The 25,317-nt window shown below is 43.2% G+C and overlaps 1 protein-coding gene across 1 annotated transcript; it reads left to right on the top strand.

The window, feature by feature from the left end:
- The first annotated feature begins 20,859 nt into the window (after positions 1-20,859).
- On the top strand, positions 20,860-21,672 carry LOC131219993 (uncharacterized). The gene is made up of 4 exons (XM_058214973.1): positions 20,860-20,968; positions 21,081-21,140; positions 21,244-21,404; positions 21,663-21,672. The coding sequence occupies exons 1-4, from the start codon at positions 20,942-20,944 to the stop codon at positions 21,670-21,672; spliced, it is 258 nt and encodes an 85-aa protein (XP_058070956.1). The 5' UTR covers positions 20,860-20,941.
- The last annotated feature ends 3,645 nt before the right edge of the window (positions 21,673-25,317 follow it).

The raw sequence follows: 25,317 nt of genomic DNA on the forward strand, positions 1-25,317 counted from the left end.
CTCCGCATTACATAGCTGATCTACATTGCTTCATCAGTTTATGATGTTGTTTTTATTATATTTCTGCATCGCATAGCTTGGATAAGGCTGATGCTATTTATGGGTCTATCAATATGTTTTCACATTACTCTGATATTGTTTGATTTATGAACTTGCCAGTATTTCTGATATTGTACGAATTATGAGCTTGTTAGTATTTCCGCTTACTCTGATTTCTCTTTTATTACTTACTTAGCACTTACCTTGGGCACACACTTCCATCACCCACTAAGCTTTCTATAAGCTTATGCACGATAGATGCATGCAGGTGGCGTCAGGTTGTAGCAGTGTTGAGCTTGGAGCATGCAGCGGATCTTTGGAGCTTTGATTATTTCGATATATGTAATTTCCTTCAGCATCGTATTCAAATTATTATATTAGTGGATATGTGATGATGATGTTGCGTTTGTGATTTGGGTAAACTTGTGGTTATGCTTGTTATGAAATAAATGTACGTTAAAAAAAAATCCTCCTTGTAGGATCCCAGGATCGGAATCCGGCGTATGGACGCTAGGAGCCGAGAATGGGTTACTACGGAGGCTGTCGGCATCGAATTCGGCGATCGGGATTCCTGTCAATCCAATTTCCGGGTTTGGGGCGCGACATATCATCTCTGCATTCATACAAAATAGAAAAAAAAAAAAAAACATCTTTAGCTTGCACTTCCTTAGACACATATTCGAACCATGACCACTCGATCTCGTGCAACCATGACCTCTCAAGCTACCTATGAAGAAGAGCCGGTAGCTCAGCCAGTTCCCGAAACATCTGCACCCGCACCTACACCAACACCCAAGCTGTTACCTCCAGTAGCTCTAACAGACCCACAAGCCAAAACCTCCATGCAAGAAGTGGCCCAAAGTCTCCGAGCAATGCAAGAGCTATTACTTCGCTTAGTACCAAGTGCCACACTGCATACACAAGCAACCCAGCCCGGTGTATAGAACAGTTCGCTCCCTCAAACCCCTTTTGCCTTTTCTCTTATTCCTCTGACAAATCCTGTTCTCCCTCTCCCAAAAGAGTCAGCACAAGATCAACAGCAACCAGAAAACAGGAACAACCCTCCCACACATCTCTACTCTGTACATCACAACAATCAGGTTACAACACAAGTTCCCCCTAACGGGAACCACAGACAAGAACTGGCAGATGCCCACGAAGGGGGCCAGTTTCAAGTCCAACTCACTCCCCCTAACGGGAGTAACATTCCAGAAATGGCAAATACCCTAGGTGGGAACCATTTCCGAACATCACATGCTCCTCTGAAAGGGAGCGGTATCCAATTCCAGCTACCTCCTGCCACCGAGAGTCCATCTTCTTTCAAACAACTCCCCATTCTCGATCCATATGAAGAGGAAGCAACATAAGCCCTACAGCAAGGGGCAAGATATCTGCCGCAAGGCAAGTCAAAAATCGAAGAATTATGAGAGTAGTTACAAATGGTGTAAAATCAACTCTAGGGGCAACAAGGAGTGGACTGCCCATCCACCAAATTCAGGGATCTTTGTCCCTTCCTAGAGCCCAGGTACCTCCAAACTTCGAGGTACCAAAATTTAAAAGGTATGATGGTAGTGGGTGCCCCACCGCTCATCTAAAGGCCTTTCGTGGGGAACTCAATGCGATAACAGGGAACGATGGAGCTCTGATACGGCTCTTCCAGAAATCCCTTAAAGGTGATGCTTTGGATTGGTACATCTCGCTGGACAGTCACCAAATCAGAACCTAGGAAAGACTCTCCCAGGTGTTCATTGACAAATTTTCATATAACCTAAACATGGCTCCAAGAAGGTCTGACATGGTTGCCTGGAGATAAAAAAGTGATGAGTCGTTATCAGCATGCGTAGGGCGATGACGAGCTATGGCGGGTCAAATGAGAAAACCCATCGATGATGAAGAGAAGATATCCATGATTGCACATTAAGCAAATCCCAACATTTCAGGATATCTAATCTCATACCCCTACGTAAATTTCTCCTAACTCATCTGAGCTAGAGAACAAGTGAAAGCCGAGATCAGAGCCGAAACCATTTCCCCATGGCCACACTAGGCCCCCTCAATCAAAAGAAACAAAGTCGAGGGGAAACCCCTTGGATACGGGAATGGAAACGGTACTACTCCCGTGCAACGCACTTGGAGGTGAACCATATCATCGCCAACACTAAAGGCAATCAGTATGCTCCACAACCGGAGCCACAGCAAGACAGGCAATACCAGCCACAATCAAATAGGCAGTACCAACCACAGCAAGCCCAACAGGGATATTAGGCATAGCCGTCTCAACAACAACAGCAACAGCTTAAAGGGAATGCGCAAGGCCCCTACAAACAGGCAATGTTAGGTAGGAAGTTCACCCCTCTAGCATAAACATACAGTCAGGTTCTGACAATGTTAATGCAAAAGAAACTTTTAACACCGCTCCAGCCACGACTTCCACCTAATCCCTTGCCACCAGGTTATAATGAAAATCAGTATTACGCATATCACCAGGCTCCTGGCCACCTAATGGACCGCTGTTTCAATTTGAAACATGCGGTCCAAGATTTAATCGAAAGTCAGAAGATCGCTATCACTCCACAGGCTAGCAACATGGCTCAGGCCAACATTCTCTAGAATCCCCTGCCATCGTATCAAGCAAGCCCAGCACATCCAGCACATCCACCGTCAACCACATTGAGGGCAGGTGACCCACGTACTCCTCTCCACATCATTCTATACAAGCAATCATGCTCGATACAGCAAATCGAACGTGAGAATACCAACAGGCACCGTCACCTGGGCCACAGGTACTCCTTGAAGCAGCACCAACAACACAACCTCTCGCATTCCTTGAAGCAGCACCAACAACACAACCTCTCGTATTCCTTAAAGTAGCACCAACAATACAGCCTCTCATATTCCTCGAAGCAGCACCTAACAAGTCACACCCTCAACAACACGTCCCCCAAGGGACACATCCAACTCCATCCTCAATACATCCAAAAAGGTCAAATTCTGAACCCCTCAGTCTCCCAATAGGCCTCCCCGATCTATCTTTGCTAACCTTGCAAGGGGCACCCCCGGTTCAAACATCAAGCTTCCTAATACCTCACAAACTAGCACATGCCCAGAGGACCCCTCCCACACCTCAAAAGGGGAAAGAAAATTCCATTGCCAAAATCGGTCAAGACTTGGTAGCACCTCAAGAGAAATCATCAAGTCCATCACAAATAGTTCCAGCCATAATCTCTCAGCCTCAAGACCATTGATATACCTGGAAGGAAGAACGGCTCCCTCCTACAACCCAAAAGCAATCCCATGGCATTATCCTAAATGTGCTGAAGTGGGCAACAACGGGAGTTATTTCAGGAGAGATAACTAGAACCCGAAAGAAACTCGGGGAACTTTGTCAGGAGCCACCCACAAAACCGATGCTGCGTATGACATAGCAGCCCAACTCAAATCCATTCCCGCACAAATATCCATCTGGGAACTCTTATGTACGTCAAGATCGCATCGAGAAATCTTTGTAAAAATATTGAATGATGTACATATCTCCCCTGATGTACCTCCCGAAATGGTCGCAAGTATGATCGGACAACTCGCACCACGAGCCATTACTTTCTCAAATGAGGAGTTGCCACCCGAAGGTCGCAAACATGGATGCTCATTAAATATAGCTATCTGTTATGAGAATTTCAAAGTTCCACTTATACTCATAGACAACGGATCAAGCCTAAATGTTTGCCCTTTAAGGACTACCGAACGTTTGGGGATAAAACCGTCTTCCTTCCGACCCAGTACCATGAGCGTCCAAGCCCTTGATAACTCTCGGAGGCAAGTCGAGGCAGAAATCGATATTGAAATACAAATTGGACCTGACATGACACTTGTCACATTCCAAGTCATTGACATCCCTGCCTCATTTAACCTTCTGTTGGGGCGCCCATGGCTCCATGTTGTTGGAGCCATCCCATCTACCCTCCATCAAAGGGTTAAATTCCCTTCAGGAAATCAAATCATCTCAGTATTGGCCGAGCCAGAAATCATCCTACCAGTGACAGTCAATATCCCAGAAACTGACATCCTAGTGATTGATGTTCAGGACACAGAGGGTGACATATCGTATCACAGTTTCGAGTTCGAAATTGTGAAATCAATCTCCAATCCGCGCCCTCTCGCTGCTGAATATATCATCCCCCTACCAAACGATTAATCTTGAAATACCGTACCGAGTTCCATAAGAAGGGTATGGTAGTAAAGCCAGCATGGGCCAATGTGCAGAGACAGGGATTGAGATATTAACTAACATCGGAAGAGCTGACTGTGAAGTCTCAAAAGAAGCAACCATTTAAGTGCACACCTATCAAGTTCGTTAAGGCTGGGATATTTTGTGAGGACACGATGATCTCCCTTGAGGACCACCTCCAGTGGCCCAAACTAACAGAACATTCTAGCTAGGAATCCCTTTGGGGATAAGATCCTCAGGACATCAAAAACACACTCTATACTAGGAGCAGAACCCCCGGACCCATCACATGAAACTAGGGGCATGGAAATAGGTTCACCCATGGAGGACCCAAGACCAAAGGTTCCCCTTACAAAAGAATATAGGCAAAAATGGAGAGACACCCATCTCCACGCATAGTCAAGGGGACGCATCCCGGCCACCAGCTCAGGAGCACAAGGAGCTGAAGTAGGCCATCCATTAGATGGATAAAGGGAAGTGGCCTTCCCTCGATTGGACAGACATCAGGATCCCAACGCAAGGTGAATCTGAGGAGCCAAAAGAGCTCTAGCTTCTGAGTGAAGAGATCGAATTAGATTTCGACTATAAGCCCGGCCCAGCAGACATCATGGTCATTAAGACAGATGACCCTTAGGAACAAACAGGTCAGAACAGCAGGATCGAAAGGGGGAAAGAAACGGGATGGACAACTACTCCCCTAACGATCGAATTAGTCAGTAGGCCATCCATGGATGCCGTTCCAAAAAAAAAGCCAATGTAAATAGGTGTTGGTATCCCGAATTAGGATAGGACCAATCATGGTTCACAACGACGTCCTGTTCAGGACCCCTTGGCAACACAAAAAAATCAGAAAATTTTCAAAATACAAAAATATCACACATTCCAAAAAGCACAAAAAAATCAAATATTCCTCAAAATAAAAAAACATTAGAAAAGTTGCAAAATATAAAATCAATAGAAAGATTTTCAAAAATCACCATGCCAAACACTTCACACACAATGCCTGAGTTCTAGGTCGATTCGTACAATTTCGATCTAAAGTTGGACTTCGAAGTCATGGGTTTGGACGAAGCACTGGATGAGGGAAATGATGATACAACTCTCGAACTCGAAGACTCTCTCGAAAAGTTTGAAATAAAGGCCAATGTTAAGGTAGACAATTTCGAAGTTGTAAACTTGAGATCAGCAGAACTCCCTAGAGAAGTGCACATCGAAAGATCGCTGTCCCCGGAATACAAACAGAGGATGATGGAATTTCTGAGACCAAGGTTGTCCAACTTTGCTTTCTCTTACGAGGACATGCCAAGGGTCGATGAAGATTTAATAGTACACCACTTACCTACTAAGCCAGATATGAAGCCTATCAAGCAGAAGCTGCAGAGAATGAAGCCAGAATGGGCCCTGAAGGTCCGGGATGAAGTCATCAAGCAATACAACATGGTGTTCTTGATAGTCTCCAACTATCCGGAATGGCTCGCAAACATCGTACCAGTCCTAAAAAAGGATGGCAAGGTCAGAATGTGCATCGACTTTAGGGACCTCAACAAAGCAAGCCCTAAAGATGACTTTCCTCTACCTCACATCGACACATTGGTCGACAACACTACCGAACACAAGATCTTCTCCTTCATGGACGGTTTCTCAGGCTACAATCAAATCAAGATGGCCATCGAAGATCAAGAGAAGACTTCCTTCATCATACCATGGGGAACTTTCTGCTATCAGGTTATGCCCTTTGGACTGAAGAACGGAGGAGCTACATATCAGCGAGTTATGATTGCCATGTTCCACGACATGATAAACAAGGAAATGGAAGTCTATGTGGATGATATGATCATTAAATCTTGCACGATCGAAGGACATTTCGAAGACCTCAAGAAGCTCTTCGACAGGTTGGATAAGTTCAAGCTCCGCCTAAACCCACAAAAATGTGTCTTCGGTGCAACTGGAGGCAAGCTGTTAAGCTTTATCGTCAGCGAAGATAGTATCCGAGTGAACAAAACCAAGACTAAGGCAATCATCGAAATGTCGCCGCCTAAGACTGAAAAGGAAATTTAGGGTTTCCTTGGACGGATCCAGTATATCAGCCGATTCATCGCACAGCTCACTCCCGTCAGTGAGCCCATATTCAAGCTTCTCAGAAAGAACTCGCCAAAGGAATGGAATGACGACTGTCAAGAGGCCTTCGACAGGATAAAAAAGTACTTGTTAAACCCTCCAGTGCTCATGCTACCTACTCCAAGAAAGCCACTACTGCTATATATTTCGGTCACAGCAGAAGCTATCAGATGCGTCCTCGGCCAACACGATGACACAGGAAGAAAGGAGCGAGCGATCTACTACCTAAGCTGACATTTCACAAGCTAAGAAGCCAAGTACTCCGGCTTAGAGAAGACGTGTCTCAACTTGGTTTGGGCAACACAACGTCTACGACAGTACATGATCGCTCACCCAATCCTTCTGCGACCCGCATGGACCCATTGAAATACTTATTTGAGAAACCAGCACTAATAGGCAGGATTGCAAAATGGCAACTACTACTTTCAGAGTTCGACATCACATATGTCACTCAGAAAGTAATCAAGAGGCAAGCACTGGCCGACCATTTAGCAGCAAACTCTTTGCCTGACTACTAACCGCTGAAGACCTTCTTCCCTGATGAGGACATCCTCCAAATCAAGGAAGAAGAAGAAAGAAAGGCAGGAGAGTGGACACTCTTCTTCGACGGGGCCGTAAATTCAAAAGGAAGTGGAGTAGGTGTCATACTCTACTCTCCCGAGGATGTCCCAATTCCCATATCCAGGCGATTGGCATTCTAATGCACTAACAACATAGCAGAATATAAGCATGTATTGCTGGTCTAAGAGAAGCCATAATCCTCAACGTGAAAAACTTACAAGTCTTCGGAGACTCGCAACTCATCATCAATTAGACAAATGGCGACTGGAAGACCAAAGATGAAAAGCTGATCCCGTATCACATCTATCTGGAGAATCTAAACGAGGAATTTGAAGAAATCACATTCTCTTACATGCCCCGAGCTAAGAATCAATTCGCAGACACTCTGGCTACCCTCGCCTCAATGTTGGAAATCCCGAAAGGAGCTGCTAAGTGGGAGCTTATTGTCAAACTCCAGGAGGAACCCACATTCTGCCTACAGATCGATAAGGCTGAACCTCCCATGAATAATCAGCCATGGTACACAAACATCAAGGAATATCTCGAATGTCAGAAGTACCCAGAAGGGGCAACACCAGCTAATCGTCTCACTATCCAACGGCTATCAGCACAGTTCGTGATCACTGAGGGCATCCTCTACAAGCGATCCTTCAACCAAGTCCTTCTACGCTGTGTAAACGAGACAGAGGCAGCACAGATCATGGTAGAAATCCACAAAGGACTATGTGGCCCACACATGAATGGACACATGATGGCGAAGAAGATCCTACGACTCGGCTACTATTGGCTTACGATGGAGATAGATTGTTGTAAACACGTCAGGAAATGCTTCAAGTGTCAGGAGCATGCAAACCAGATCCATGCGCCTACTTCCGAACTCTACAACTTGACGGCACCATGGCCCTTCTCTGTATGGGGGCAGGACATCATCGGCAAGATCAGCCCCAAAGCTTCAAACAGGCATGAATACATCCTGGTGGCGGTAGACTACTTCACCAAGTGGATAAAGGTAACATCCTACACCACCATCGCAGCATCTCACATGATCAAGTTTATGAAAAATAATATCGTAAGCCGTTATGGGATTCCTCAGGCCATTATCACAGACAACGAAACTCCGTTCATCAATAAAAGGATGGGCGATTTCCTCGACAAATTCAAGATCCAACGTCATAGGTCAAGTCCTTACCGTCCTTAAATGAATGGTGGGGTCGAAGCTGTAAATAAGACCATCATCCGTATACTGGAGAAAATGGTGAAGACATATCGTGACTAGTCAGAGATGTTCCCTTATGCACTCTGGGCCTATCGGATGTCTGTACGGTCTGCTACAGGCGCAACTCCATATGAGCTCGCATACGGAATGGAAGCGGTGCTGCCAGTCGAAATCGAAATCCCACCTCTCTAGATACTGCTGGAAAGCGAGGTCAAGGAAGGCGAGTGGCAACAAGTAAGGTATGATCAACTGCATTTAGCAGATGGAAAGCATATGCGTGCACTAAACCACTCCCAATGTTCTCAAAGAAGGATCGCACAAGCCTACAACAAGAGGGTCCGCAAGAGGAGTTTCAAAGTTGGCAACATGGTCATGAAGAGCATCCTACCACCACATTTGCCAGATCCCAGAGGAAAGTTCAAACCCTCGTGGGACGGACCATTGATCATTTAGGAGGTACTCCCAAAAGGTGCCCTTCGGCTCACCAGTCTGAGAGGAGAAAATCTTCCTGAGCCCATCAACGTCGATAACATGAAATCTATCATGGGTAACCATACCTAACCTTGTCAATGAGTAAACCGCAAAGCTGTATCCACCACCCCTTTTTCAAAGAAAAAAAAACAGAGAGAAATAACAAAAAAAAAGAATCCATCACTCCCTCCACCCAAAAGATATCCACCCTTCCTCCCACCAAGTACAAAAATAACAAAAAGAAGGATACCCGTCATTTCTCCCATAAAAAAGGAAAAAAAGGGGGGGAAGCAAAAAGAAAAAGAAAAAAGAAGAAAAAGACAAGAAATGTCAAAAAGGAAGACCCGAAAAGAGAAGAAAATAAGTCTATCCCACATCCCCAAACAATCCCACCAAAAGTAACTTACGATTGTACTCAAAGAAAAGGACAGGAAGGTAACCAGTTGGCCGGCTATGAAGAAAGTCTCTCCGTCTCTTCCGGCCCTCCAAAAAAAAAAGGAAACATGTCTAAGCAAAGAGGGAGAGGTAAAAACCCGAAAGGGTGCCTCGAGTAAAAACAACGGGCATGTAACGGACTTGGTAAAAACCTGAAAAGGCGCCAAGGCTAAGAACAGCACAGCTGCCAAGGGGCAGGCAAGATCAAAAACCCGGGACGTAGTGAAAATCCAAAAGGACCCTATGGGCAAAAATGATGGGAAGAGCCGGACGTATTGAAATCCTGAAAGGGCGCGACGGGCAAAAGTGGTTAGGAATAAAAATAAAAATAAAAGTGCAGATACAGAAGAAGTTGAGGCAGTAAACAACGAGATATAAGGAAAGATCAACTTCGGATTAGTACTCTATCAAACTCTACTCAAATCCCTGGGATGTAATCCTGGATACCCTTTCAGGGAACCAAGATCCCAAGTGCACAATCTAGGCTACTGCATACAATGTGGGCTGAGCCCAATATTCTGATCCCAATCATCCAAAGCACAAATCTAAACACAAATAAACATTGGCAAATTTGGCACAAACAAATTTTTTTTCTTACAAAGTACTTTGCTTTCTTTCTTCACAAAAATTAAAAAATTAACAAAAAATTCTTCATACATATGGGATAAGCAATTAATCAAAATCAGGAACCACAAGGTAAGCTCCTATCTCTCGTACATCGACAATCTCTGCCTAAGCCTCTCTATCTTCATGCGCAGGTAAAAGGACTCATCCCTCTCTAGGTGGTGTGCCGCAAACATGCTCTCATCGTACTGTCGTCCCACTGCCAACCGACGGGCCATGTCCTCACATGTGTTTCAAAGGACAGCGATCTGAGAGAACAGATGACCATGCGTGGCAAGTAAGAAGATGGATCAATGAAGGGCCGCTCCTCGAAGGCCTTAAATGAATCGTCAACACATGAAGAAGATGAAGCAGTATCGCCAACCATATCCTGATCGTTAGCCTCATCAGCCAAATGCCAACCGGGGACCCGACGATAAAGGGACTGGTCTGCCACCCATCGTTGGTATGACACTGTCGCCAAGGGAGGAGCCCAAGACTCAAGATCCAAAGTTGCCACATCTAAAGAGCCCTACCAGGAAATCCAGACTCGTCAGTACAAAGCAATCAAATCAGAAGGAAGAGGAGCATGTCCAAGTCTAGAGAAGGCGAAATCTGGGATGTCCTGCCAAAAGCCAAACTACCAGAGAAATCGCACAAGATGGTAAGAACAGTACCCTGAAGACCCAGCAATAGTAAAGGAGTGCGAGCTGCGCTGCAAATCAATGGTGAGCGATAGAGCTAGGAAGCCTCCTAGCTAATCTCCCACCCTCGCAATTGAGGAAGCATATGGCAATATAGCGACTGGGTGGCCTCGGCACCAAGAGGAAGGCCATCAAGCAATAAAGATAGCACATCATTATGGCAGGAATTGGGGCACACAAGTGGAGGGGCCATATAAAGATGCTCCCATAGCCATACCTGGATAAAGGTACAAGTTGAGCTCAGGCTGCAAGCAGAAAATGAAGCAAAATGAAGAAAAAAGGACCAAAGCAAGCAGTACCTGAAAAAACAAACAGCAACCCCAAAGGATGCGAGTATGTCCGAGCGAGCACTCAGTCAGACCCAAGAAGAGCTCTACCAGCACCACAGAAGCAATGCTCTTATGGAACAGAATGTGGCAGAATACATCCAGTAAAACCACCAATGATGATGCCGCCAGCTCATGAAAAACAGGTCAGCCAAGAAAGAAAATATCAATTCATTCAAGCACTAAAGCTGGCAATCTAATCCGGGACCTACTCGGGAGGTAGAACAATGATCATACAAGATCTCAAGCGAAAACTCACTAGCCCTACCCTCTATAGTAGGAAGAGCAGTAAGAAATCCAAACCAGAAAATCAGGTCAGTGGGACGAACCGGCTCAGACGAAGGAACATAAGGCTTCTAGGTGAGAGGAAGGCCAGACAAGTGCGCAAACTCCTCCAATGATGGGCCCAACTCCAGATCATTGAAGGAAAACAAATTTATCATCGGAACCCAATCATACAGTGCTGCACTCAATAACCGGTGAAAGTGAAGAACCTCTCGAAAACCCAAGGAGCCCAACTCAAAAATCTTAGACTCAGTCAAGCTCTCGATCCAGATATGCAACCGCTCAGAACAGGTGCCGCGTGGCTGTAAACGGCAAGTCCAGATAGGCACACCCTCTACAATCTGGAACCCAGGATCCACAAGCGAGTCGTTAAAAATAGGCATCCCCTTGTCCAATAGGTCAATCTCATGGTGTCGAAAAAAGCCTGACTCCCCCATCGCATCCTGAAGAGCATCCTGAAAAGTTACAACAGATTGTCCCGAACCTTCAACGACCGCTACATCAGGTGCGGTCTGGAAGACAGATGCCTTAGGAGCCGCAACGCCTAAAGTATCCCAATGGTTGACTGGACCGGTACCTTGATCCCCAACAATAGCTACCTATCTCATCACTACCTCAAAGTCCACACTAAAAATTTGACTCAGACCATCCACAAAAAGTCCATCACCCGTAAAATCCAAACCATCCAAACCGCTACGGTGGGCCCACCGCCCGTCCGAGCCTGATCCGTCACATCCACACCGTCCATCATCACCATACTATCATCCACAGCACCCATAACCATCACTCCACCAATCGAGCCATTCGTCACCATCATTGCACCATCCTCACCATCAAACCCATCTACCCTCATCATGTCAACATCTACAAAGCCTGGTGGCCCATCTGGTGTGAACCCGCCAAAGGCATCCAATCCGATCAATCCACCCTCATAACCACCATTAATGGAAGAAGGATCCAAGCCATAAATAGCATTTACCTCTTCCAAAGGGCCCATTACTCCTCCACCAACCTCCATCAACCCATCCATAAATGGATCCCCTCCATCATTTATGGATCCACCAACTTCTCCACCATTGACGAACCCATCAATCCCCTCATCATAACTAGCATTAATAGCTCAAAAAAAAGAAGGAAGAAAAGGACAAAAGAAGAAGATGACAAGGAAGAAGAGACAAAAGAGAAGAAAATGGGACAAAAGGAATGTTAAAGGGCGTGGACGAACGGGAATAAACAGAAAGAGACTGAGGAGAATGTATAGGGAAGAAGAGGGCTTGCTGGAAGAAAAGATAGATGGAGGTGGTAATCGGATTACCGCTAGCAGAACTCAGAGTGTAGTTGTAGGTACTGACATCCCTAAATCACTGCAGCACCTGACAGAGCAGGCAGAATGGGCAAAAGTTAGCGGGCGGTAGTCGGACTACCGCCTGAGCCCACTTTTCGACAAAATCAATGTGGGGTCCACTTCAAGAGGCCCAAACAGTGAAATGAGATTGCAAAAATGATCAAGAATAATCCAGGAAGAAGACTTTTAAGCAACTGAAATTTCATATATACAGAAGATTACACAGATGGTGATACATGATCACATGATACAGTGAAACTAATCATCATCAGGGAGATAGGCATCTGTATCTTTGTAACGAAAGTGAGGCCCCAAAATTCCCCCTCCAGCAAAACGCACACCGTCACCTAGAGCATAGCCAGACTACAAAATCGAGCCAATACAGTACTGCTCACACCAAGAGTTATACTCTCTCGCGGGATCAACGAAGGCATTGGCATCAAAGCCCTCCAAAGCAGCAGCCAACTCCCGCTCGGGCACCGACCTCCAATCAAATGGACCAGACGGTGGAATAAGTGGAACTAATGGACTGTCAGTCAACTACCAAAAGAACCTCTCTACGAGATACCACTTCGTCACACGAGGATCCTCTAAGATGCGACGTCATCGTGAGGCCTGAAAAGCCTCATAAGCTCCAGGAGTAAGTGCCACATTCGATCGGAAGTACAGCCTGGTCCGAAACTATAGGAAGAGAGATCAGGAGCTGAAAGAGAAGCAGAAAATAGACAACACAGGGGCAACACAAGGTAAGATAATCGCTGACATCATCAGGGACAAGGGCATCTATATTCGACCTCCAGGCGAGATCAGAAAACAGACACGTACGACTGTGGTTGTCTTTATACCACAGCATCATACGCGAAAAAGGAGGGAAATGATCAATCAAAGTGGGCGCCAAATGGGAAAAATGATCAAAAAAGTAAACCTGCACAAGGCCACAATCAGAAAAAGCACAACATACCATCTTCAGGGAAAATGAGGCAGAAGGGATATCTAAAAATGTACCTCAATGACCGGATAAAAACTAATCAAAGATCGGCTAATGCAACGGCTGGATTTGTCCAACCCTTCATACAAATGGGCAAGGAGGGCTACATTCCAATTATACGGCATGGGAAAGGTGATATCAACCACAAGCAATAACAAATGAGAACTCACCAGCTCGTTCCCGTGATAGAAAGTCATTGCTCCCATGGTATACAAAATTAGGGCACGGGCTTTCACCACGGTCGCAGCCTCAGTCTCGGGGATGCTCCTAGCAAAGTTCGAAGACAACCAAAGCATTCTGAATCAATGCCCGAAAAAATCTAAGGCATCCGGCATCATCCACAGCAGCTTCATCCATTCATCTTCAGAAGGTACTGGAAGATCCTCCGTTATATCGGAGACCCAACTGCATGTATATGTCATAAGGAGTGATGCCCCACTCCCCAAAAGGCAAATGGAAGGTATGAGTCTCTGTGTACCACCGTTCAATCAAGGCAGATAAAAGGGACATGTTCATCTTATTCAGACGAACCCGAAATAGGTGGGCAAACGGAGTACGCTCCAACACCTCAAAAAACAAAGGCTACGGATCATAAAACCAATTAGGCCAATGTGTCCTAACCCCGCTCCCCCTCAAGATCACAGGTGCGCCACCTTCCTGGGCCATATCAGAAAGGTGTCGACCCTCTCACAGTACATAACAAGGATCAGCCGATTGGCGAGAAGGGCCGGCCTCATTTCTACCACGGCGAGGCATGCTGCACAAATAAGGCTCACAGGTAAGTACCCTTCTCACCATAAGGACAAAAAGCCTAAGTCAATGGTCAAAGGTCAAAAGCCTGAGTCAATGGTAAAAAGTCAAAACCTATGTCAAGGCCCCGTTTCAAAAGTCCATAAGGCCCACATTTCCAAAAGACCATAAGGCCCAAGCCCATGTCCAGGCCCATTTTTCAAAGGCCCAAACCCATGCCAAGGCCCATTTTTTAAAGGCCCAAACCCATGTCAAGGCCCCTTTTCAAAAGCCCATAAGGCCCAAGCCCAAGGCCCATTTCAAAAAAAAGAAGCCCATTGTCAAAAGGCCCTTTTCAAAAAGCCCATTCCAAAGTCCCATTCCAAAGCCCATAAGGCACACTTTTAAGGCCCGTTTTCAAAGGCCCATTCCAAAGGCCCGCTTTTAAGGCCTATTTTCAAAGACCACCCTCTATACCCACATGTCCCTAATTCAAGCCCACCTCCACAAATCCCTTTCTAAGGCCACACATTCAAATAAATGCATCTGGACATATCAAGGTCATGATGTGGGGCCCACAAAAATGACTAACCATCAAGGTCTACACCATCAATACATTCAAGTAGACCCCAAATCACCCATCAAATGGTCCAGATCAGACAAAAAAAAACATTAAAAAAACAACAAAATAAGAGGATTTTTCTACATAAAAGGTGGGGCTCCTTTCTTATCACACACCACTCTAACCAAAAAATGATTCAAAAAAATGGAAAATCCAACCAACTCTTTGGCCCAAAATAGATGAGTCAAGCCCAATCCAATGGTTGAGATCTAATCATGACAGTCCAACGGTCTTAATCATGGCCTTCCCAAAACCTATGAAGAGATCCAACCCATCAATGACCCCTCGAATAATGGTCCAGCAAAATCTGGCAAGAATATGTTGATCAAGATTACCTGAAAATGAGGTAGGAAGAAAATAACAAATCAAAATATAAAGCCAAAAATCAAGAAGAAATTCCACCAAAATAGCTCCCAGGGACCACAATGGAGTCCCTGGACGTCCTAAGAGCTGAATTCAAATAAGGGAGGAGAGGTCATCGCCGGACTGGCGCACACAACGGACCAATGGAGTAAACGATAGACCGACGGTAATCGGACTGCCGACTACTGCCCGACCAAAAGTTACATGGGACAGCAAGCTTGTCCCCCATGGTGAGATGGGACGACCGGATTTGCTCTTGATCCATTGGGTAATAACTTCAAAAAAGATTTTAAAAAAATAAAAATAAAAAGCTAGATTCTTCTTCAAAATCTCATGATAAAATCAATTTCTCATGAGAAAATGAGAAATTCAATAAAGTAATATCTCAAAAATTACTTTTCAAAAAAATAAAATGAGGAAAAATGTAAATAAATAGTAGTGAAATGCCCCATTAACCTAGTGGTGGAGGCCACCTACTATACAGTAGAAATCGTCCGATCTCGACCATCCGTGGTATCGGACAAATATTTCTAAAAATCTAAAAAATATTTCAAATAATTAGCCCCATTTATTTATTAGTGGAGGCCATTTGACTTTTCTACAAATAAAAACTGAACAATGACGCCCACCTGTGAAATCGAACAAAAATTTTTCAAAAAAATCTAATATATATATATATATTCAAATAAAATCCCCAAAGGAATCTAGCTCTGAAGTGGATAGCCTCCAAGAAGTTTTCCAAAATGCACGTGGCATGCAGTACACTGAGAAATCTTCCATATTCTCTAGTTGCGGTCAGTGCAAGCAGCTAAATAAGATTTGGTCTCCCCCAATTTCCCCAGAGGATGATCAAATCCGTACATGATACATGTAGATTGGTCTGATTTCTATATCTGGACAATCGTATGGATGCTAGTAAAAATGATTGAATATATCTCTGAAAAGAATAATCAAACTCAAAGTGACAATAATCCATTGTAGCCAAAGTATTAGAATCAGTAGACTGCTTAGCAAAAGATTACCTTTACATACCTAGTCTGGGACGTTTGAAAAATTAGATCGAGTCCAAGTTGGCGTAGTGAGTTCCCCATAAGGCCGCACCAACGCGCAGGGCAGCTAACCACTTTGACAATCAAACAGACCGAATATTCCTAGGGTGATTACATAACAAAGGAAATGACAGACCAAACAGTACGAAAATCCTCATAAAGCCGCGATGAATGCGCAGAGGCCCTTACTTTTCAGACATACTCTCCAATGCTATCAACAATCTGACGTGAAAGGGTTATGATTGGTTACCCGAAAGCCACGATAAATGTGCAGGGGACAATCACAACATTTTCCTCAGCCCTCATGATATATACAAGTCATATATTTTCCAAACAGTCAACTGACAATGATACAATGGCAGGCAACAGATTCGAATCACTATCCTTTCTGACCAGAAGGGTAGGGTGTCCACTCACTTTGGCACTCAGCTGCTCGCAACCTCGGCCAAAGAGGGGCATTTATAGACACCCCACCCAGGTTCTCATCTTAAAAAGACAAGGACAATCCAGACCATGATCAACAAACTCGAAACCCTAATTCAAACCCTTCCCGAAACCCTAACCCTAAGTCATTAGAACCTCCTGAATCTAAGACCCATGCAGAGCTAAGGCAACCTAGAAATAAACCAAGCCGAGCTAAAACCCTGAAAAAGAGACCATTGGACAAACCAGCACGCCACACGAGGACTGCACGAGTGAGCCCGGCCTGGGCTGTAGTTGGACTACCATCGGCGGTAGTTTGACTACCACCGGCGGTACTCCGATTAACACCACTCACTGAGCGCATCTGTCCTCTGAGCAACAGGTGGCCCAACGTCCAAAATTCACCTTTGACCCCTAACCGACCTTATTTACCATTTTTACTAACCCCAAGAGCCTATGGGAGTGCACCACATGGCGTTTCTCTCCCCTCAACAATTCACAACTTGCCACATCATCTTTTACCCTTCCTAAACCCAATATTTACCATAAGACCATTGGAGAAGGCTATAAATAACCCTCTCCTCTTCACATTTGAAAAAACACCTTCTCATCCAAAAGAGAGTAAGAGAGAAAGAAAGTGAGGAAGAGAGTGAAGGAGAGAGAAGGAACTTCCAAGCCCTCAAAGTTCTGATCTTTCAAGCCACCCCCTAACCTTCCTCTCAATCTTTCCAACCTATAAGTCTAGCCCAGATTGATCATGGTTCGGTTCATGTCTTAACCTATTCAAGATCAAGCCAAAGATCCGTTCATACAAGCATTCATCATGACATCTATTCCCTTCTTAACCCCCCTGCTTCTCTAGATCTCTAGTGAACGTATACTCTGTGACTTATCATACATCAGATCCCGTCACATCAAAAATTCCTAGTGATCTAGTTTATTTTTCTTACCTCTTTGCATAAGCATCATCACATCCGCCCTCTAGACACGTTGTTGGATGTATGCTCTATGGCTTACCAAAATCTCGGATCTTACTGCATCAGAAATCCATGTCTCGACCACATCATCTATCCCTTGAGATTGGCTTACCACCCAAAGTAGAGACAGTACGTTCATATGGACAGAGAGGGTGCCTAACACATTGCTTTTTTGTAACCGAGGTCCCTTATCCGAAATTCTGGATCACATACCAGGAATCAATCTAAGGTAGGGGAGTCTCCATAATTCTCCAACCTTACATATTCCGTGGATTCTAGCCGACCACGGGGTTCTGCAATTAATTAGTTAGTGGTAACTCTAACATCCACAAATCAGCTTAATCACCCCACCACCAAAACATAACATTTTAAATTAACGTGGGCACCAATTTTTAGTGTCTACAATATCTCACCTACAAGCATGCTAAAATCCAGCCCCAATTGACTTCATTTGGGTCCCCAAAAGGGTGGGCCAATATAGGTACTTGCTGAGTTTTCTGCTAAATTTCAGCAAGGTTGTAATTTGAAAATTCAAAATTTTAAAATAGTTCCTAATCAGGTAGGCCACTTTGGTGGCCCCACCTTGTACTACATATATGACGGAAGGTTTAAATTCATTTTTTTCATTTTTTAGACATCTAGGGCCCACCCCATTGGGTGCTCAATCATGGTCCATCCAGAATTCTGCACTTAGCAGAATTTCTGGACAGATTGTAATTCTGAATTTAATTAAAATATTTTTAAGTATTTCAAAATCATGAAATTTTGTGGAGGTATGATCCACCCATGGTAGGACCCACCTACCAATATTTGGGTCCAACAGACCCCTGTGCACACCGTGGCAAGGGCTGGACCGGCCCACCACGTTGGGACGTCCAGGTCAGACAGATTTTCTGGATAGACTATTTTCTTTAAATTAATTAAAGTACTTCTAGTTATCCAAAAAATACAAAATTTTATGAAGACATGTGTGGCCCAACTTACTTGTTTTAAAGATAAGGATTACCCATATGTTGGAATAATGGGCTGCCCATTAGTCCCACTACAATATGTGGGTTTATGATCTTCATGGTTGGGCCCAAACCTGGCCTACAGGCCAGGAAGTTGAGTGGGTTGAAAGTTTATCAAGGGGCCTTAAATGTACATTGTTATGGCTGAAACTTTATTGGATGTGAGGCGCACCATATTGAGAACTTGTGTACATGTTGCATGCATATATTTTATAATCCTTATGTTTAATTAGTGCAATCTTTTGGGTCACCTTTAGTAATCATATGAGGACCCCATCCTAGGACCCCATCTTAAGATCAAATTTTTGGGATATCCAGTGGGCCCAGAATGGGTAGGGATGTCCCAGCTTGGCCCAGCCATACATTGGGCCGACTTTCACCACTTTGATAGACTTATGGGCTGAGATAAGGATGGTATTGGGCCCTTGGCTGCCCGCTTAAATTGCTAGTTATTGGGCTGATGTAGTGGGGCCAATTTCATCCAAACTTGGACCATACATTGTGTACGATGGCTGCCCACCAAGTCCAACTTAATGTATGGAATTCTATGGCCATTGGGAATTGGGCCTTGGGCCTTAATTCCCCTCTTGGGGCCCATGTTGTTGAATGTAGCATTAGACCCTTTTTTTCTTATGACCCATTATGAGGGATATATGTATGTGGCCACCTATTTTTATCTTGATTGTAGGCCTTGGGCCTTCTATCCATATAGTTCATGGTTGATATGCCTTTTGGGGAATGGTGGTTAAACATCCCCATTATGGACCCCCCTAGGCCTGGTAGTATCTAAGTGTGATTGAATGCCCACTTAGACCCTTGTTAAAGCCATTTCTGCATTATTTAGTCTTGTAGCTTATATGCTTAGTCTCATGGACTACCCCTAGTAAATGGGCCTCCACTGGAGGTTGGTTCCTTATGAATATTGTCTAAATACTTAGTCTTGGCCCCTTCTTGGATATGAGAAATGTACCGCAATGTATATCGCTACATAACGCGTCTAGATTCATCTTTATGGCCCATGTGCATCATTATATGTTTGAATTACACTGTGTGTGTGGTTATGAATGTGTCATTGGGAATTGCATGATGCCTTTCCCATGGAACGTAGTATCCCCTCTTGAGAACGTTGGATGGTTAGAATTAATGCATGGTTGATTGTGTGATTCATGCATCTGGCATTGCATAGCATTTGAACATAATCGCCCGTACTTCATCAGGGTTGTAGCCTCCACAAATACATCGTGAATGGCCATGTTTGGACACCAAAAATATTACTCAAGCATATAGGGTGCATAGGATGCCCATGGGTGAAATTCTTAAAACTTTCATGGTACCAAGGATCTGCTCCAGCACCGTGACCAGGTGGAAACATGAGCACACGAGGGCCTTATACCTTTAGGCTGCAACTCCCACTTTCGTGTAGTCGATTGGATTGGGGTGTGACCTTACCTATCTAAGGGAAAGAGGGCAATAGCTAGGCTAAGTCTGACCAGCTCGTGAATGGGTCCGCTACCATCAGGCCTTGCTGGTGATTGGTTGTCCACAGGCAGGTAGTGAGGTCTCCTACCTTCGTTTGACTGTGCAGGTATGTAGTGTGGTAGTCATTCTGCAGTGTACTAGATCCCAGTGATTTCCTTATGATGGAAATGTACTTGATATGTGGGTTGGATATGAGCACTGGCATTACTTCGCGTTGCATTTGCATCGGCTGTATAAGCCTTATATTGCATTGCATTAGTATGGCGCCTAGTACTCATTGCATTATAGTACTCATTGTGCTATATAGCCTTGGTATGGCTTCCTGCATGATTGTAGTACCTTGGTATAGCTCCTTGCGTTCATGATAGCCTTGGTAAGGCTAGTGGTATTGGTATTAATTATGACTCCCTCCTGCATTTTCCATCTTCTTATAAGCACCATTATCACACACTTTCACCACCCTCTAAGCTTCTATAAGCTTATGCATGATTGATGCGTGCAGGGGATCCTAGGTCGGCGTTGTAACAGCTGAGCTTGGATTAGAGTTGTGCTGTGGACCCCCAATGTTGCAAATCTTCTTCCTACTTCCTTTGTTATCAGATATATTTCTTTTCAGCTATGTACTTGTAAAAGTTCAAATTTATACTGCATTTTGCAATTTGTCCTTTTGTTATTTCTAAATTTTACTTGTTGTGATCTTGGGTATGCTCGTATTGGAAATGGTTATAAAGTTATGGAAATCCTCCTTGTGGGATCCCAAGATCGGAACCTGCCTCAAGAGTCAAGAATGGGGTACTATGGAGCCTGTTGCGGCCAGAACCGGCTATCGGGTTCCTTGTGAGTCCGGTTACCGAGTCTAGGGCGTGACAATGTTACTGTACTTTATATTATATCAAAATATCATTTAACGGTCTGTCCTTAACTTTCATGCTTCTAGAGTAACGACATCTTTGTGCTGTTCTTGGATGAAACAATGACCTATTCATGCACTATATTTAAGGTGTATATCACTTCCTTACGAAACCATCTTTATTCAATTTAATCCTTTATTTTTAGTATGTGATAGGTGTAGTTTATAGGATTCTAACTTCCATCTTTGAACCATCTGAAAGAACGAGGATGAAGATTTAAAGGTTGCACAGCTACGGAAAATCTCTCTCCTGATTGAAAAGGTGAGGCCCTTATCACCAACTATTCTATTTAAATAGTATTTGGATGGGTTTCCATCTATTACTTTCTTATCTAACTTTGTCTGTACTTTTCAAAATGATCCAGGCCAGAATCAATGCTAGGCACAAAATTCTTGAGATTGGTTGTGGTTGGGGAAGCCTAGCTATAGAGGTTGTCAAGAGAACTGGTTGTAAATACACAGGCATCACATTGTCTGAGGAGCAGCTGAAATATGCAGAAAGGAAGTTAAAGAAGCTGGCCTCCAGGTATTTTATTTTATTCAAAATTCTATTTATAAAATTGTGATCTCAGTGAAAATGGATTACTAACCAAATGTTCAAAGATTGATTGATCCCTTTATTTTTATTTTTTTTTAGTTGTATTTAAGTAGAATCTAGAGATGAAGAATACTCATGGATACTGTTTTCTTGAAAATCAATCTTCCAAGACTGCCAAATATTTGAAAGTTGGTTTTATAAGACAATTTTGGTTAACATTCTAATTTTAATTAATTATGTTTTCAGGACAAGATAAAATTCCATGTGACTATCGCCAATTGCCAAGCTCTCAGAAATATGACAGGATTATATCATGGTGATTTCCCGGCAACTGCTGAAACTCCATCAGCTTTTAACAAGCAGAATTAAATTGCATTCCCCAACTAGTGAACTTTTTTTTATTGCAGTGAGATGATAGGAGTTGTCCATGAATACATGGAAGAGTTCTTCAGTTGTTGCGAATCCCTTTTGGCTGAAGATGGTTTGTTTGTCCTACAGGCTACATATTGTCTATTATAATTTGTCTTAATTATGGTTTGATTTGAATTATCTGATCAGTTAAAAATCATCAATCAATCATAAATGTCTTAAAACAGCCAATCCAACCCTATTAGCTGAATGGTTCCCAACATGAACATGCCCTATCTCAAGTCCAAGCCAGTACACTCATTGGGTGGGCCACACATATGCTGAATATAGACCACTACTCATATATTATCTAATCGTCAATCTTTCTCATGCAAGTGTTGGCATGTTGGCATGGTGCCCCTTCCACCCCTTCCAATCTCACTCCCCTTTCAACAAATGACAAATTTAGAATAATGAAAAGAAACGTGTACCTGTAGTAGCCCATTCAAATGGCCCCACTTAGGTCATTCCCTCTTTATTGAATTGAGTTGTTACTAATTTTGTGAATGGGATTCTTACTAAACAATCGTGTGAATTATTTTTTGAATGACTATCAAGTGTAAGATTCAAAAAAAATGATAATATTTTTTTTACTAATATTTTAGCGACGGACCAAATCCGTTACTAATTTCTGAATAAGTTGAAAATCAACGATGGATTTGGTCTGTCGCTCTAATCATATTAGCGACGGACCTTATATGTCACTAATATTTTAAATGAGAAACATTCGAGTGGGTTTTTTCAAATTTTAGCGACGGATTATTTTTTTTTTGCGATGAATCTTATCCGTCGCTAATATGCGATGGACATTATCCGTCGCAAATTAACAACAGATTTTATCCATCGCAAAAAAAAATGATGGACCAAGCGACAGAAAAAATCCGTCGTTTATTTGGTTTTAAGATGGATTTGGTCCGTCGCAAATTTACGATTTTGATGTAGTAGTATCCCTATTTGAAGGGTTGTAAAATCTTTTTTAATCATCAATCAATCAAATTACCGATTGTATAGAATTTATTTCTATTTTTATGCTTTTTTCCTCGTGGATTCGAGAAGTCTCCGTGAGGAGTCCAGAGGATTCGGAGTAGTTATCCTTGAGGAAGACGGTGATCGACCTCATCACGTGCATCCCTACATCACCTACTCAACACAAACCAACCAATGGTTTCATGTGATCATGGTGAGCCACTATAGTTTGCTCCACACACATAGGTGGTGCGTGCACACACCTCCATATACCATAATACATTATGCGATGTACCTTCGACTCATGCACACTAGCTGTCCAGATCATACAATCCACACATCCAAGGGCTACAACAAGGATAGGTAGGGATTCCTCATAGACAAAATATCCATAAATAAATCCCTTAAGCGTAGGACACCTGTGAGACCTACACTTGCGTGGTAAGTTTAATCACTAAGCATACACCTCAACCACCACACCTTCACCTCTCTCTTCCCTAATTTTTCTTTTGAGTTTTTTTCAACTGTATGCCTCACTTTTAACCCATCGTCCTTTCTGTGCATCTCAAACCTTACTTTCCCTAACTAGTACCCTGTTGTACGAGTGCATTTTTACTGGACAAAAATGCCCCTGTCCGAAGATGGTGCCGCCGGACTGGCGGTAGTACCGCCGCTCCCTAAAACATTCCAGTGGTAATGCCACAAAATCGGCAGTGGTGCCGCCATCCACTCCCATTGTAACACCTCGGTTCTTGAAACCCGAATACACTGCTCGTTTTCCAAAAACCCAAGTGTTAACCTTTAATTGTGACTCAAATTTCACATACAGTTTTTTTCTTTATTAGAGTTAGTAAACTAGCAGAATATAAACAAATCAAGTATAAGAGGGAGTCTAAATATACATAACCAAGATTTCAAGTGGTTTCTCGAAAACTTATACAAACCAATGTTTCATAACTAAAGATTGATCAATAAAATAATAAAAAGTAGTCTAGAAATTAGAGTCGCATAGCCATCGATCTCTCCATGCGACGCACCAGAGTCAACACATACATCATCCATGTATCCTGCACACTAAATACGGTTTGATAATGTCAATGGCTATCCCAGTGAGGGAACCCCCAAGATTTATCGAGACATCCAGATAATTAATCATAGTTGTCAAGAATGAATATTTCATAATGACTATTATAGTAGTAAGACAGAATTTATCAGATACGCATACATTGAATAAATTCCACAAAGAAATTCTTGTTTAAATGCATGAATGCATGCATATGCTCACAAACCTGGAAATGCACATCCAACTGGTAAAAAGGTCGCCGAAGGAGAACTAGTCACCCAAAAAAGTACTCAAAGGTCCACCTTAAGGAGAATTAGCCACCCGAAAAAGACCATACAATGAGGACACCCAATGTAAACTAGTCTCCCAGAAAAGTTCTCAAAGGTACCCCCTAAGGAAGACTAAGCACTCGAAAAAGTCCATGCAGTAAGGACACCCACAGTGGTTCGAATGCACGAAATAATAATTTAGGATCACCTGGTAAAATACTCTATGGTACAACCCATAATGATCCAAGAAAACCCCCGTGTCTTACATCGACTACCTAGTCAAATCCGCATGTCATGAAAATACATAATTAGCCCAACCATTGTTATTCTAATTTTAAACAATCATTTTAAGAAAGTTCAAAGGTCACTATGGGGGGCTTATCACCCAGCATAGGCCGACAGCTTAGGCATAGTGTCCCATTCTACCATCCCTAGCTCATGAGTCTAACAAATATGATGTTTTAAGGGTAATCTCTTCAACTAGTGGCCAATCATAGTTTGACAATTGGAACTTACCATCATAGGATTATACGAAAATAATCCATAAAAGCCGCAAGAGGGCAAATGGTCAATCAAAGCCATATAAGATAAATAGTCCATTTAAGGGTGCAATAGAAGGGATTGTCTCCAAAAAGCCACAAAGGCACAAGCAATCCACAAGATTGTAAGTCCACGACAAGGAAATTCCATTTAATCTATTTGGCAGAAAGGCCACTATTTCAAGGGCTTCCACAAACACCATTACATAACCGTAAGTGGCAAAACAAGCCAAGCACATTGTCAAAAGTAATTACACATGTAAAGTGGGATATTTAAGACCTATCACATGTTCATATTTGAAGGTAAATCTAACCATCAGTCATTATAAAGAATTACTCAAATAGAAACTAGCATTGATCATCAATTTCACTAAGTATTATATTAGGCAATAGATGAAATAAACGAGCTACACTAACTATCAAAATGTAGAAAAGCTTGAAGGGTGATCCTCACCTTTCAAGAGTCAAATTGACTTCCCGCATTGTTGGAATTGGTTGCACATGTTCGCGAATCAATTCCTACCGCAATTTAGACTATTTGTTCAGTTAGAACGTCACATCATTCCCTAAGATTGCACTTAAAGATTTAAATAGTATAGAAGCTAAGTATGAATCTATGACCTAGAGAAGATGATTTGAATTCCAATATAAGAATA

This window comes from Magnolia sinica, chromosome 12, assembly GCF_029962835.1.
Source record: "Magnolia sinica isolate HGM2019 chromosome 12, MsV1, whole genome shotgun sequence".
In the NCBI taxonomy this organism is placed as follows: Eukaryota; Viridiplantae; Streptophyta; class Magnoliopsida; order Magnoliales; family Magnoliaceae; genus Magnolia; species Magnolia sinica.

Bases quoted from the DNA above. Each gene is read 5' to 3' on its own strand.
- LOC131219993 (XM_058214973.1), top strand. From the start codon at position 20,942: ATGACCTATTCATGCACTATATTTAAG. The intron at 20,969-21,080 runs GTGTATATCACT...ACCATCTGAAAG, and splicing joins ATTCATGCACTATATTTAAG to AACGAGGATGAAGATTTAAA. The intron at 21,141-21,243 runs GTGAGGCCCTTA...AAAATGATCCAG, and splicing joins TCTCTCTCCTGATTGAAAAG to GCCAGAATCAATGCTAGGCA.